Below are 16,942 nucleotides of genomic sequence, written 5' to 3' on the forward strand. Positions count from 1 at the left end.
AGAAGAACTGAAACTTCTCCCCTTAGATTAAAAAAAAAAACTTGGTTTTTTTTTCGTTTGTTTTCTCTGTCAAAATTTTAAGTTTTTTTTCAACATTTTGTTCAAAATTGTTTTAATTTGTTTACTATTTGTTGAAAACGGAGTACTTTCAACTTATTTTAGCGTTTCTTTGATGTCACGCGTAATATTATAGCATTTTGCTGTAGTCCTGCAGCAACCTTCTAGCATCCGCTTTAGGTTTACAATACTTCTTATTTTCTTATAAGTAGGTTACACGAAACATATTGAGCAAAATGCAAAGCTAAATTTCAGTATAAATATGATTAACTTGTTGCATCAATCGGCATACCATGTAATGCATAGTAACAAAAATCAACATCCGCCAAACATAGGCCAATGCCAATAATCTTTTTTTTTTTTTTTTTTTTTCACATATTAAAGGACGCTTACATTAAAATTTCAAACTTTCTTTTCCAGAAAGTAATAGTTATTTTTCAAAAATTCATAACTTTTTGCACATTTAATGTTATTTTCAATATTACACATTGATATAAACGTCCAATTCTGTTTCTGGAAGTTTAAGTCTACTTCCATTGTGCAAACGATCAAATATGGCGACAAAGTGAAAAATTTAAAATAATAAGTAGATTTTTGGATTTGTAGTATAAAGTAGTAATAAATAATTAATAATCCTTAAAAAACTACAATAAAAGCAAAATAGTCAGTATTTAGCACATAAGAGTCTAAATCAATTAAAACAAAAAAAATGTTATGAAGATTAAATTTTGCATTTTTCCAGAAAATAATTACAAATTATCCGGAAAAAAGGGCACAATTTGTGTTGTTTTCAATAGTTTGCATTGCAATTAACATCCAATGCCGTTTTCGGGAACTTAGGCACTTGAAAAAGGCTTGTGTACTTCCATCTTGGGAATGACCAAATATGGCGGCTATGCCCAAAAATAAGAAATAACTTTTTTTTAATTTGTTGCATGAAGACAGTTAAAAAATAATAAATCTTCATGATACTACAATTCATTGAAAAGTTTTTATCACATTTGCGTCCGAGGCAGTGAGGATAAGATTAAGTTTTAAGAACAAAATTTTTCATTTCTCAAGAAAATTATTTCAAACAATAATACAAAAACAATTTGCAGACAATTTTTTGTTGTTTTCATCAGTTTTCAATTAAAGAAAACATCCAATTCTGCTTTGTTTTTAGAAACTTAGGCATTTTTGGATCGTATCTACTTCCATCTTGTGAATGACCAAAGATGGCGACTACGTTTAACACGTAGCTGAAATGATTTTCCGATCAACAAAAAAAAAAAAAACATTTTCCCCGATCGACCCTCCCATCTACAGGTTGTGCTTCCGAAGCAGTAAATTGTCTTCTCTCCTGTTGAGTTTGTGCATAATTGCTGTTCACCTGATTTTTTTTCCCTTGGGAACTACTGAGAGCCAAAAATGGCGGCTGCTGAAGATTTTTTGGGTCGCCACTTTTTTCATTGCTTTAAAATTGTTACAATTTTTTTAAAATACATCGATAAAAATGAAGATTAGATCTTATAAAACGAAATTCCCTGGGAAAAATTGGGAAAAGAAAAATTTTGGGGACACATTTGGAAAATTCCTTGACATTTTTGACTAAGTCATTTTCCCTGATAATTCCAAGTTTTCCCGGAGCGTACGAACCCTGAACCGAACAGAATGTTGTGGCAACCCATCTAAAACTTAAGGCAGTAGAAAGAAATGCGTTCCCCTCACTGACTCCATGCAAGAAAATCTTCGCTCTTTTGGCGCATTTTTCGTTGTGAAAAAAAAACGTTCATTTTTCGATTGCAGTTTTTAAGTGCCAGCGTCGGTTTAGATAAAAATTTACAATTTTTTTCGTGAAATCACAATAAAAACGAAGACTAGATCTCATAGTACTTAATTCCTTGGGAAAAAAAATTTTGGAGGACAAAATTTGAAAACTCCCTGACTTTTCCCTGACATTTTTGACAGTGTCATTTTCCCTGACAATTCCCTGTTTTCCCGGAATTCCCGGAGCGTACGAACCCTGATAAAGATATTTTCTTAAGTACACAAGTTAATTCTATTTCAAATGATTTCAGTATGTAACGAGAATAAATCTTAGATTGCTTTTGTAACAAACAACTTTGAAATGCAAGGGGAAAAAAAGAAAAAAAAAAGCAATTAGTTTAATTTCAAAATATATAAAAGAAGAATACAACTTGGTTATAAAATTGAAGAATCACTAAAGTCTGAAGAAAAGAAAACCTTTATAATCGGTGGTGACACCAAATAGTTTTTTTAATTGAAAGTTCAATTTTAGCAATTAAATTAAAAACGTGAAGAAGTAATAACTTTTAAGCTTTTATAGTATTAATTCAAAAACCAAAGATTTCTTCTTGAAATCGTGATTATAGTACGCTAGTTACTTTGAGACAATGGAATAAAGGCAAAGGAGCTAAGGCATAATTGAAGGCTTCCTCTTTGCCTGTATGGTTGTTTATTTTACGTAGCATTGAAAGCGTAAAAGGAAATTTCAAGCTAGGTAAAATAAACAACCTAACAGACACAGAAGCAATCTTAGGAAGTTCATCCTGTGGTTAATAAGTAAGATTCAATACTTTGACGTTGAGGAAAAAAGATGCACAAATATGCGGCAGTGTATAATCGCACTTCATTAATTTTATTTATTTATTTTTTGAACAGGTAATTGGCGGAAAATTCATAGGGAATTAAGAGTACTTAATTTTGTAAAGCAAAAAAATTTTTTTTTCTTCAAAAAATCAATTTTCCCTGATTTTTTGTTATTTTTTCAAAATTCCCTGATATTTCCCTGATTAGTAAAGTTCCTTGACTTTTCCCTGACCTCCCTGATCTGTCGCCACCCTGAAAAAGGATTGAACTCGCAAACAAAGTGTGGTAATTTACAGCGAAGCATTGATTTATGTCCTTCTCAAATTGAGATGGAATCCAAAAAAGTCCTGCGCCAAAAAAGTTATTTTTGGCACCGATTTGTCCTTACTGCATAGAAAAAATCAATCAAATAAATATTTTTTTAAAGTCAGGAATATCATCACAAAATGCTAAAAATCAGGACAAACGTTTTTTACCAGGAATATTAGAACAACGACAAAGTCTGCAAATTATCCATTGCTAGATTTCCATCATGAAAAACATAAAGGGAAAAATGCAAAATAAATAAATAAATAAATAAATAAAAATAAAATAAAAAGATGCAGCACTTTACATACCACAGTTCCTCTCATCAGATGCATCCTCACAATGAGCAACTCCGTTGCATCGGTGTTTCATGGGATAACAACCCCTTCTTGAATCACACATGATTTTTCCAGGACAAAGATCATAACAATCTTTCTCATCTTCTCCATTAAGGCAATGAAATATCCTTTTGATGAAAAAAAAAACAAAATAAAAGTTTTTTAAATACTAAATAAAAAAGTCCAAGAAATGAAATTGCTATTAACGTATTTTTTTTACAAAAGTCAATGGTTTGGACATTAAAGAATACAAACAATGTAGTAACTGGTCTTAAATCTCGAACTTCATACTTGTCTACACACAATACCATATGATGTAGAGCCATGGGCGGATCCAGGGAGGGGGCCATTGGGGCCATGGCCCCTTCCAAGAAAATTTAAAGAATAGTTAAAATCCTTTTTTGAACAAAAAGGCAAAAATTTAACTTATAACAGGAGTATGCTATAATACCCCCCCCCCCTAAGGGCAAGGGCGCAGCTCCTCAATATTTCGCAGACGACCCACCTCCCCAAAAAGTAAGAGCCCCCAGAAAAATGAAAAAATATCCCTTAACACCCCTAAAAATTTTAATACCGCAGTCTGCGCCGTGACCCCTCCCCTCCCCCGGTGGGCACCCCTGCTTATAATACATAGGAATTCTTGGGGTGCCCCCTAAAAGGAAAGAAGAAAATAGCCTTTAAAACACCCGCTGAATATTTCAATGGCGCAGTCTGCGCCATGACCCCTCCTAGACAAAATCAGCACTGCAAAATCAATCAAAAACAATATGAGGGGGCTCATAGCCACCCTGAGAAAGTTTCAAAAATAGTAAAAAACCTGTTTTAGACCGAAATGTAAAAAATCCTTATTATTCCTCAAAGTATAACAAGAAAATAAATACAACACCCGGGAGCCATAAAACCACACTGAGGAAGTTTTAAGTATAATTTTTTAAACCCTTTCCTAGTTTAAATTGAAAAAAAAAAACTTTATTGTAATTCATGTGAAGTCTAACAAGAATGAAAAAAATGCCAGAGGGAGGGCATGGAACTCACGAAAATTTCGAAAATATCAACTGTATACCAAATATTTGTGTTCATTTAGCATAATGGTCTCGTCTTCCTACAAGATGTGTTTATTTCCCCCATGGGGGAAAGAAAAGGGATAGAGTCGAGTCCTGACTTACGCGAGGGATGCGTTCCAAGACTTATCGCGTAAGTCAAAATTTCACGTTGTAGAAAAATGTACGCATACAATTTTTTTAGAGACATACCAAATTCCTTTGGACACTGTTAAAGGCACACTTAAGGGGTGATAAACATCCCTTAAACTGCTTTAAAGCATTTCTCAACTGGGCAGTTCTCAAAAGGTGGGAGCAAACACAGACCTCAACTTTGAAGCTTCAACACCAAATAACTTTCATTTTAATTGACTGAAAAATTTTTGAGTTAAATTATAATACTGTATAGAGACAAGAATTGACATAAATTATGGAAAAATTGCTTTTCAAATGCCCTTAAAAAAATATTTTCTTTGCTAAAAGGCACAATTTTGGACATACCAAAACGTTAACTGAGCAAATGTGCCATTAAAAAAATTTTTTTTTTAATTATTTCCATACGTTTCAAAAAAAAAATTAAAGGTATGAATCTTACACTGAATAATTTTTTGTTAATATTTTACACAAATAACAAACGTAAAGACAGATTATTTACTTTGCGAACGATTTTAGAAAAAAGTAAGTTTGAAATTTGATGTATGTCCAAAAGTTACAATCCTTACAAAGCTATTATTTGAGAACTAAGTATATGATGTTCACGGCCGATCCTAGCAGGTGTGCAGAGTGTGCACCGCACAAGGGCGGCCAAAGCAATGGGCGGCCATAGGCCGCATCATATAGTTCTTTTAATCAAGCGAAATTCCTCGAGAATTTCTCAAAAGATAACTTATAATAAGTCAAATAAATGTGCTGAATTTTAAATGCTCAATTATCAAAGTAAGTGCCGATTTTCTGGCAGCATAGCATAGTTTAAAGAAAAATAGATTGTTAAGGAACATTGTGTTGGTTCGTTATCCATTAATATCTACTCTTCATACACATGCTTCATTTGGTTGCAAAATTTATGACAGAACTGGTAATCAGGCATGGATACAGGGGAGGGGAGATGAGGGAAATGGCTCCCTCCTGAAGCATGAAAGAGTGCCTTCTAAAAGGAGTAATCAGGGCCCAGGGCGGCCACTAATGTTTACCCCCCCCCCCCCAAGCTTTTATAGACCTAAACAATGAAGACATATTTTATGTTATATTTTAAAAAAGCTATACTGATTAGATACTCTCGCAAGCATTTCGAACAACAAATTATGTTTTCAACAATCGCGGATGCGTGGAGAGACAGTGGAAAGTTGCGACTCCCCTGAGAGTCAAACCTTATGAATGACAAACTAAAATTTTGTAATTTTCCCCCTTTACAGCATTTTTTTGAATTAAAATCATGAATGATCTGCCCCGGGTAGTAAGTTTAAACGTAGCTCCAAAACGAAGATCTAAAAGGATGCCCTGACCACTTTGATGAGACTAAAGAAGGCTTAAAATGGAGTTTTTAGGACATCGGAAAATTTTGCTGTTTGAACCACCGATCTTAAGGACCCAATTAAATCTGATTCACCCCTTCCAACTTAGCTTAATCAAACATAGCCTGAAAATGTTGACTTTAAAATCCAAAATGTGTTTTCAGAGGACAGCACTTCTTAATGTCATCAAAAATTGCTTAAGGATCTTTTTCGTATTTCTTTTTCGAAATTTTTGCGATGGAGGGCCCCGAAATCCATATGCAACTTTTCACGCCGGTACGGCATATACCCATCAATCGTCGAAGTGAGATGGACAAGTCTATAGTTGTGTTTTTCAGATATTAATATCGAAAAATATACGAAAGATCCGCCGAAGCTTCCCAGTTTTGTTAACCTCACCAAAGATAGCATAAAATTGCACTTTTAGAAATATCCGCTTGGGAGCTCCAAAACCCTTCCTTCCCAAAAATAGCATAAAATGGATTTTAGTTACGAAAAATATTTTGGTTTGGAATATTTTCGCGTTTCCCCTATCGTTTTCAAATATAGCCAAAAATGGATTTTTGAAACAATAATGCCGAGAAATTGCAGGAGGAAAGCGGCCAGATCCCCTGCCGTCACCAAAGACAGCCTAAATTTGCGTTTTAAACTTCAATTTCGAAACCTTTCAATGGGAGATGATTGAATCTCCCTCCCTCTAGCAACGTCAACAAAGATAACACAAATCTGCTTGTTTAAAACTTCAGTTTCGGAAAATTTTCAGGAAGAGCGCCGATCTTTCCTAAGCTACGGTTACAAATAAAGCTTCGAATTGATTTCAATTTTGAAAGAATTTTAGAAGAGAACTTCAACATTACTTTTCCACTGAAGTCTCGAAAAAGTTCCTAAAATAGCGATATTTGACGTCAATTTTGAAAATTTCTTCCATGCACCGTGAATATACCCGACTCTTTTCTCCCTGCAACCAAACACAACCAAAGATTACTAAAACTATTTTTCATACGCCAATTTTGATAATCTTCTGGGAGCAATCCCCCCTCCCCTGATTCCCCCTCCTCCGTTCTTTCTCTGAAGTCACCGAAGACAGGCTATAAAATGCGTTTTTACGACTAACTGAATTTGATATTCATTACTTTCTTCAAAGCTATAAATTGTACTTAAGGAATTTCTTACTGCAGTAGACGCTTGTTTTACGCGAGTTTATTTTACGCGGTTTCGATTATACACGGTTTAAGATCTGACATCTTTATTTTATGCGGATGAGTTTCGGTTTTACGCGGATGAGGAAATGCAAACAGATAAAATTTTCCCCTCTTCCAAAATCCAAACTCCTAAATATTGCAGATTACACGTAATAAACTGCATTTTGGCTTGCTAATCATTGAGCTTGGGCCACTGGAGACATTTTGTGCAATTGGATCCAGAGCTCTTTTCAGAAGTAAAGTTATTAAACTCACACAGTTCAGAACTCACTGGAAGAAGAGCTTTTAGGAGTGACAAAGGCAGTGAAAACCAACGAGGATACCGAAATCGATGACACAACCAAAACCCTTCACATTGAAAATTTTGAACCATTCCTAGACAATAGAAATGAATTGTCTGATTTGTTGGTGACGAAAAAATTCTATCATGGAAATGACGCAAGTGGTCATGGATGCGTTAATGCTCTGCAAAGAATTACAAAGAAAAGTTCGTAATGACTGCCAAAAGACTATCATAGCCAGCTCCTCTTTATAAACAGAAAACTAAATTAATAAATGTTTTCTTTATGCACGTTGTGCAAAGAAGTCGATATAAGTACACATTAAACTTATTACACAATTAGTCATCACTAGAATGAAGTATTTTGTCATCTACGGTACCAACCCCTATTTTAACACTAGTATTAGGTCTCAATTGACGCGGTTTCTATTTACGCGGCATTTTCGTGGACCGTAACCCCCGTGTAAAACGAGGGTCTACTGTATAAAACTTCTCTTCCATTTTATAAGTTCATTTTTTATTTAATTAGAACTCGATATTGAAATTTGAAGAAATATTTATAAGGACGTCAAAGATTAGTCAAAATATGCAAATTACTCTTGAGGGGCGGCACATTAGGTCTTTGCACACGGGCGACCGACACCCTAGGATCGGCCCTGATGATGTTTTCGTTTTAAAGATATTTATCGATCCTGAAAATCAATTTTTAATTGTTTAAAAGTGTTTTCATAAGCCTTGATTCAGTATCTTAGAAGAAAAATAATTTTTCTTAAACATACATGTGAGATGTCCAAATGGCGTTACGATCTTGACGCCGATAATTCTGTCCGTTTATTCATAATTTTTGATCATCCACTGTCTTCTAACCTCAATAAAAAAGGTTATCTTCTTTAATCCATTGGTATTTTGCATAATTAATACATTACACATTGAACAATACATAAATTACAGTAGAAACATGGCTGGTTATGATCGAACGAAAGCCATTTTGCGCTAAAATCGCCAAGTAAACTCCGCTAGCGACAACACAGTGTACGATAAGCTAAAGGTTACCAGAGGGGAATTCCAGTTTGACAAATGTAGTTTTTCGTCAGCTGCACCAGTTTTGGCGACTTTATCACCTGCGATAGCAATTTTTTTTCCCCCGCTTTTATTATTTTAGAATTTTTTTTCTCTTTCTTTTCGAAACATAATTTAACGATCTCCAAATAGAAATACGAATTTCTTTTTTCAATAACTATTTTTAGACATCGTTTTAATTTTTATGACACTAAAAAAAAATCATTTATAAAACTGATGTCACTTTTTACATTTGTATTATTTTTAATTTGAAGCTTTCTTTTACCTTTCATCAACTTTTTCAAAATCATTCCAAAACTTTATTATATGTAAAGAGCAGTATGTATAGCCATTCAGGTACTTGATTAATATCCTCTTTATTATTAAATTGCAAAATTCGAAAAGTAGTTAATAAAATTTTCATTGGAAAAGTTAAAAATCAGATTAACAATTGTCAAAAATGGTGAAACTTACATAAAGATGATGTCCAAAATCCGTTACCTACAGGACAACAATGTCCAAAATCTGTTACCTACAGACTGCTGATTTAATTTGCTAATTAACAATTTTTACAAATACCTGCTGTCTTTTCATGTTCATATATTGTGTTCTAGGTTTGCATACTATAGAATAAAAGCAAAATTGATGTCAAATTTAAAAATTTTTGAAATTGCTCAAAGTTAACTTTTTTGTTCCCACCTTTTGAGAACTGCCCAAATATAAATTACAGTTTCTTACATAAAAATTTGTACTTTTGAAAAATAAAGATGGTGAGTATTTATGCTCCATGATCAGATCGTTATTCTCTTTTAATACATTTTTAAATACGTTTGCTTCGCCTTTTCCTTTATAACGTTTCCATTTATGCAAGAGCCTCTCGTCCCGATCTCTTTAACCCACAGTACAAGAGCAGCTTCCCTTTTCATAATGCATATTTGCTTTGCTTAGACACTACTCTGCAAGCTTCAACATTGAAAGTAAGTTCTGAACTTTTACCCATATCTTTATTATGCTCACTCATACTTAATGATGTGCTACGGTCAACGTTTTGTAGTTGTTCAAGCATATCTTGAACCTAACCTTTTTTTTGGCAGAAACTTTCCTTTTCTTCAATCTTCAAACTTAGAATGAAACAGCACACTAAGGTGTCATTATATTTCATCAACTTTAATAATTAGAATGAAAAAAAAAGAACTTTTGGCGCAGCACGTGTTTGACATCTTTGACACGATTCCAAAACATAAATTTTTGGCAGATATTGCGGATGATAAAGATTCAAAGGGGAAAAATAGAAATAATAAGAAAATGGGGCCGAAAATTAAGAAAAATTTGAATCTTTTCCGATGTTTGAGAAAAATAAGAGAGCTATGAGGCTTGAGAGAGGCAAAGAAGGGAGGAAAGATTTTAAAAGCCATCAGATTTTTCTGGCAAAAGCCGGAAAATCTCATCCCTGTATTATACTTACGATTGGTTCACCTTCGCTTCCTCTTAAATCAGAAATTCTATACAATCGCCTGAGAACAAACAGTAGGGGAACATGGGGCAAAGTGAAATGGAGAAATATTTTCTTTGCTTTTAACTCCAACTATCTGATATTATTTTAACTATGTCGTACCATATGTAGTCTATTCCTGACAGGGAAAAAATACGCCAAGGGTTAAAGCATTTGGTTACACAGGCAATTTTTAAAAAATGATACTCATAATATTTTGTTGCAAGTCAAAAATTATTTTTGTTACTATAAAATGATAAAGTTATTGTTATTAACATTTTAAAAGTTAATTAAGACCTCCTAATAGTCAATGCCATATTAATTTAGTTAATATTAAGCTTCTTTGTACTTTAAATAAATTCTACAATTAGTCAAGTACATATGGAGCAAAGTGGATGGGGCAAAGTGAAGTAGTTTGTTTCATTTACTCCACTCAATCATTTAATATATATCACTTACGTTCTCATTTATTAATTCATTTACATTCCTCCATTTAGAAATTCACTTATTCATTCATTCACTTATTTTCTCATTCATTCATTCTTTTACTCGCTCATTTATTTTCTTCATATATTAATTGATTTATTCATTTAATTAGTTGTTTATTGTTTCATTTTCTTTTCATTTATCAATTCAACCTCTTATTTACTAATTCTTTTGATCAAAAATATGTTTTATAATTGAATAGAAAATATATTTAATTAGAAAAAATATTTTATTTTTCACTTTGTCCTATGAAAAAAAAGTGAATATTTCACTTTTTTTTTTTTTTTTTTTGAAGACTCTTGTTAACTGCCAAAAATAAAAAACACTCAACGCATGTTTTATTGTAAAATACAATGTTCTTTCTTTATGTACTGTAATTTTCAAAACAAATTTCCAATTTGTTCATTTCGAAAAAATTCAGGCATCTTAACTATTTCACTTTGCCGCACAATCCCCTACTAATTACAGGAATACCACTTTGAGGTGACGATATATTCACACGTTTGTTAAGAAATGAGGAAAATTATTATTTGCGTCGCCTAGCGAAAATTCCTTAAAAAATGCTCTAGTTAAAGGTAAGCTATATTAATATTTGTAAAATTCAAAAATTTTTGAAAACATCGTATTTTTCCAAATGGTGCCCTCCGAGAATTCTGTCTGGATTCACCCCTGTGTAGAGCCATAACATTGCCTTAGTGTTTCCATTAAAAAAAGAGTCCTGAATAGAGGGGCTACAACTACGAATAAAGAGGTGGCTTAAGAGACAATTGGGCATTGGTTAATAACAAAATATTTGAATTTTTAACTCCACTATTCACCATTTTATACACTCACATCACAAAAACAAATCCACTTGCCACAAGCAGTTCTTGTCAAACAAATTATTTCTACCACACACAATTGCGCATGTGCTGCAATCGGAATTAAGAGACGTAAACAATCAGAGAAAAAGACAAGTAAAAACTGTTTGAATCAATTTTAGGACTAAGTTCAAAATATTAGGAATTTTAGAACAGTTTTTTAAAAATTAAGAATTTTAGGAAAATTAGAACAACTTCTACCCCTGCTAAATATAATCTTTTAAAAAAGATGAAAAATAAATAAATAAAACAATATCTTATCCTCTGGTTGCAAAGGATTTCCTAATAAGAAAAATCTGAGTTATCACATTTCTTGTTCTCTTCTTTTCACAAACTGTTACAATTTCAAAAACCCCTTCACTCTTTAAGGCATGACATCACTTGAGGCAGTGAGAAACAAAGGGATGTAAAGGCCAAAATTAAAAATTCAAGGATAACCAGCACCAATGGTAGGTGAACCTCTCCTCTGTTTTGGTGCAAGAGATAGTACTAGTAGACTTGGTAGGTGCTGCTATACAGCATGATTTAGAAAAACTTTCCAATGAAAACCTTGTCGTGTAAAGACACAACATTCTTTCGAAATACTAGTTTTCCCGTTTTATTTGATTCTGATTAAACAAAATTTTCCATTTCATCCCAAAGAAACTTGTTCTGTCGGTCAAGGTGACCCTTTGTATGCTTGCACGCTATGCAAGGTCATTTGGTGCATTACATATAACTCAGTGAGCAGGATACAAGTTTGGCGAATTTTCTACCATTTCAATTTTTTCATCTACGCACTGCATGCTGTTGCTACTTTCCCCCCTTCCACGCCTGTTCTGCGCTGTGCGACTTCAATCAAGTTTCATTTCTCCCGCTTTTCCTCCCTTCTACGGGAGGAAATAGTGGTTCCCTAGAAAATTAGTTGATTTTGTGTCTAAGGACTACGAGTATATATATATATATATATATATATATGTTTTTTTTTTGTTGTTTACACAACCAGTGTCCACGATGTTGCCCTCCTTTGGCAATTCACCTTTCTATCCAAGTGAGTCATAACAATTTTTTTGAATCATATTATGTGTGAATCTAAAATTAATATGTGCCTTTGAAAATACATATCATCCTTTATAATTAAATTTTGGCTTACGACTTTTGATCTGTCCATGATTGGCTATCTTGGAACAATGAAAATGAATAACGTTGTGTATGAATTTTTTAACATGTGTAACCATTTTGAGTGCAAATAAGTGTTAAGAATGTGTTATTTATGTTTGCTTTGATTTTATGGTGCGGTTGTATTAGAATATGGTTATACGTTCAATGCAAAATTTAATCTGTGAATTAATGTTGGTACTAATGACAAATGTACGGTCACTATATTGCAATGCAGTGCTTAATGCTGCTGTGATAAATATATTAAGATCCAAACTTCCCCTACTATAAAACTAGGGGCGGAATTTTAAACACGTTTCATTCAAAAATTGAAGATGTCCACTTACATCCCTTTGCTTCTTACAGCCTATTTGTGGATGGCCACATAACAATATAACTATAGAGTTATATACCTGTCACATCTTTGTGTAAGAGGATTGTAGCACTGAGTTGAATTAAGACCACATCTGGTGAGATTAGTGGGGCAAAATCCACAGTCAGTTTCATCACTGAAATCAGCACAGTCAGCCACACCATCACAGTGTTTTGAACTATCATAGCACTGACGCATTGAGCGACAGGATCGACCAGATAAACATTTATCTAAAAAGGAATTTAAAAATATCTCATTTCAACTTAACGTAAATAATAACAGTAAATGAGTTTATTTTATAATTTGCAAAACAGTTGAGAATTAGGACTTATATGTGTTTTTGTCTAAAAAATAATAACTACTCTTGTCTTTTCTGCATATCATTACATCTGAGGGGTCAAAGAAAAAGAACATGGGGCTCTGAGTCCTTTAACTTCTAATGAAACTTGAGCCTATACCGTTTAGAACCCCAAATCCGGAATGCAACCTTTCCGTATATTGGATTCCAACTCAAAGAATGGTGAGAATTCTCCTGTTGTGTGGTATTTGTCACAATTTTCCTGGTTTTGCTAATGTTCTCACTAAATTTCTTTATTTTTTGATCAATGTGAATGAAAGTACACTTCATTACGCTAAAATAAAAATCAGAAATAATTCGCAGTGGATGTTGCTTTTAATTATTATGCTTTGTGCTGACCCACACAATAAGTAAATCATACTTATACAAAAAATAATTCTGTATTTTGTTCAATTGGCTTTGTATTGCATTCTTAGGAGAAGAAAAAAAAAGAATTATCGTTAACCAAAAGTGGATGTTAAAAGATTGCAGCACAATCAAAGCAAACCGCTAATTTATGCATAAAACATGGCATCAAAAAACGTTTTTTAAAAAATGACCTGAAAGCACTGTGTTTTCAACAAGTAGTTGCCGATTTTGAACTTTAAAATATATATATATATATATATATATATAAAATTAAGCAAACAGAATTTCAAATATTAAACAAACTATAAATAATTAATGATGATAAAAAGGAAAAATGCAGACAGCTATTAAGTAGGAAAAGATAAAGAGTGAATCCAGAGTTCATCAGCCGTGGAGGATTCATTAATTATGGTCAAAAGACCAAAATTTTAACTATGAACTAAAAGAGAATGTTTAAGCTCCAGTACATGCAATATAGAGTAACAATGGGCAAAGCACCACTTGCTAAACTAAAACCAATAAACTAGAGCTTAAATCTAAAACTAAAAGCAGGGGGTTTCGCCTCGACTAATTAGGAAAACAAGTTCCGATAATTAGCCATCCACGGGACAGTACCTGCCTATAACAAAATTGTCTCACCTTGAAATCCATGTAAACAAAGCCGATTCCATTGTTCAACCTGATAAAATTCCATTCCAGTTGTCAACATAACAATAAAAGAAAGATAAAAACATATCCAGAGGACCAATCCATAGACATACCAAGTCGCCTGTTTCCCACGTGTAAAAATTCATCCACAACGGTGATTCATAAAACTTCTCTTGAAACTGTTTAACTGTGTAAATGTATGATACAACCGTGACAAACCACTTCTCTTGAAACTGTTTAACTGTGTAAATGTATGATACAACCGGGACAAACCATTTTTTATGAATCATTGGGGCGGATGAATTTTACACGTGGGAAACAGGCGACTTGGTATGTCTATGGATTGGTCCTCTGGATATGTTTTTATCTTTCTTTTATTGTTATGTTGACAACTGGAATGGAATTTTATCAGGTTGAACAATGGAATCGGCTTTGTTTACATGGATTTCAAGGTAAGACAATGTTGTTATAGGCAGGTACTGTCCCGTGGATGGCTAATTATCGGAACTTGTTTTCCTAATTAGTCGAGGCGAAACCCCCTGCTTTTAGTTTTAGGTTTGAGCTCTAGTTTATTGGTTTTAGTTTAGCAAGTGGTGCTTTTGCCCATTGTTACTCTATATTGCATGTACTGGAGCTTAAACATTCTCTTTTAGTTCATAGTTAAAATTTTGGTCTTTTGACCATAATTAATGAATCCTCCACGGCTGATGAGCTCTGGATTCACTCTTTATCTTTTCCTACTTAATAGCTGTCTGCATTTTTCCTTTTTATCATCATTAATTATTTATAATTTGTTTAATATTTGAAATTCTGTTTGCTTAATTTTATATTTACTTGGCTTTTTAGTTTTGCTGCGTTGCGCATCTATGGGCTTTTGGTATGGTCTTTTCAATATTTTCCACTTTTATTATTATATATATATATATATATATATATATATATATATATATATATATATATATATATATATATATATATATAATAATTTTTAAAAAAAATAATAAAAAAATTTTAAAAGGGAAAAAGTTTTGGATTTCGGGATTCCGATATTGGGGTCTCATACTGTCTTTCTTTTCAGTGAAATCTTTAATGTATTTTTGAGTTATTTAATGCTTTCAGTAGCAACTTCCCTTCTTATCCTATTAGAGATGACCAAGTATATAAAATACTTTCCATGTCTATACAGCAGGGTTGGTAAAAAAACCGGTTTTTAAAAAAAAAACCGGGTTTTTTTGGTTTAAATACTATTTGCGAGAAAAACAATTAATTTTCGGAAGGTAATTAAGGTTCCATGTAAATAACAGTTATTCAATAGTCACATTATACCTAATTTCTTGATTAATTAAAGAGATTAGATCAAAATCTTGTAACTAAATTAAATAATTAAAATAGCTTTCTGCAGGGAAATATTGATTGAAATGTTTGACTTGATTAACATATTAGTATGCATGTATATATAGACCCCCTGATACGAAATACTGGCTTCATTTTTGATTTCATCAAATGAAAGCCAGATTAGGTCTTTTTTTCTACCAGAACAAGACATTCTTTTTAAAACAATATGAGTAAGTAACTTTTGTAAACTGCACAGGTTAGCTAAGGCAAAGCAAATATCAAAATCCCAATTCCAATGAACAAAAGGGGGGAAAAAAACTAAGATTTATCTGCACCCAATAGTCATAAAGCAGCATAGGTGTATAGCCAATCAAAATCTTTTGAGCACACAGAATTAAAAAAAAAAAAAAAAAAAAAAAAAAAAAAAAACACCAATGGAGAGTGTAGTTTATATGTGAAGATTTATATATTTCTCAATCAATTTTTACATACATTTGCATTTTGTTCTGGGAATTTAAAAATTTGTCTTTTAATCTTCCTACATTATAATATAAGGAACTATTATGTATCATCTATTGTTCTATTATATGTATTGTTCTATTATATGGAACTATTATGTATAAATGAAGTATAAACTTTTTTTTTTAAATTTGATTCAAAAAATATTGTGTTCACCTGCAGAACAAATCTTAATTTTTAGGTGCAAACAATTAAGTTAGACTGTTGATTACCTTACAAGTCAAAGTTAAAATTCCAGGAAAGTGCAAATAAATGGGCAAAAATGTCACACCCCTGCAACAGGAGTGAGCAATATAATGAATTGCAATAAAAGATTCAATCCTTAGTAAATCTTAACTAATCATGCAAATTAAGCATAATGATGGAAGTTAACTGAAATCTGCTTTATGGCTCATATATGAAATTAAAAAAATATTAATATTTTTTTTCGATTAAAGCTTGTAATACATTTTGAAGAAGCAACTTTGCAATTTTAGTATTTATCTCTGCAACTTAGCTAGGAACTTAGCATGTCTTGTTCATAATTTAAAAAAAAAAAAAAGAAATTTCTTCATTATAGCATTTCCCCAGCTGAAAAAAATAGCTGGGAGGAGAGAAGAGCATTAACCTGCTCAAGCTTCTGAGGCTGAGCCTGCACTTGCTTAATCATTGAGCAGAACAATAAAAATTTAGACAATTACACAGTTAGGAGTTTGCTTTCTGAATTCTCAGTTGAACTATTCTCAAGAAAAGTTGGGTACTATTCAAAGAGAGAAAGGATGAAAGCAAAAAATACAACTACTGAAAACTAAAACACATGACAGAACTCATATCTTGTCTTTATAGTTCACCGAAATTTATAAATTCTAGTCTTGACATAAGAGTAAAATTTTTATTTCATAAAACAATTATATAATTGATTTGGTGCCATAAGAGCTTTGGTGCCATAAAAACTAACAACCTGGGAGGTCATTGCAAGCTCATCAGCTTGCAAGATCGAGATTCTCGCTCACGTGATGGGT

General features: G+C 32.6%; 1 protein-coding gene across 1 annotated transcript in view; it reads right to left on the reverse strand.

The window, feature by feature from the left end:
* LOC129221122 (low-density lipoprotein receptor-related protein 6-like) overlaps positions 1–16,942 on the reverse strand; it is a 41,271-nt gene that overhangs the window by 8,971 nt on the left and 15,358 nt on the right. The window contains exons 5-6 of the mRNA XM_054855566.1: positions 12,774–12,963; positions 3,267–3,421 (exon numbers count right to left, since the gene is read on the reverse strand). Of these exons, the coding sequence (XP_054711541.1) occupies positions 3,267–3,421; positions 12,774–12,963 (345 nt within the window). The remainder of the gene's footprint in view (positions 1–3,266; positions 3,422–12,773; positions 12,964–16,942) is intronic.

Source organism: Uloborus diversus, chromosome 4, assembly GCF_026930045.1.
Source record: "Uloborus diversus isolate 005 chromosome 4, Udiv.v.3.1, whole genome shotgun sequence".
NCBI classification, from domain to species: Eukaryota; Metazoa; Arthropoda; class Arachnida; order Araneae; family Uloboridae; genus Uloborus; species Uloborus diversus.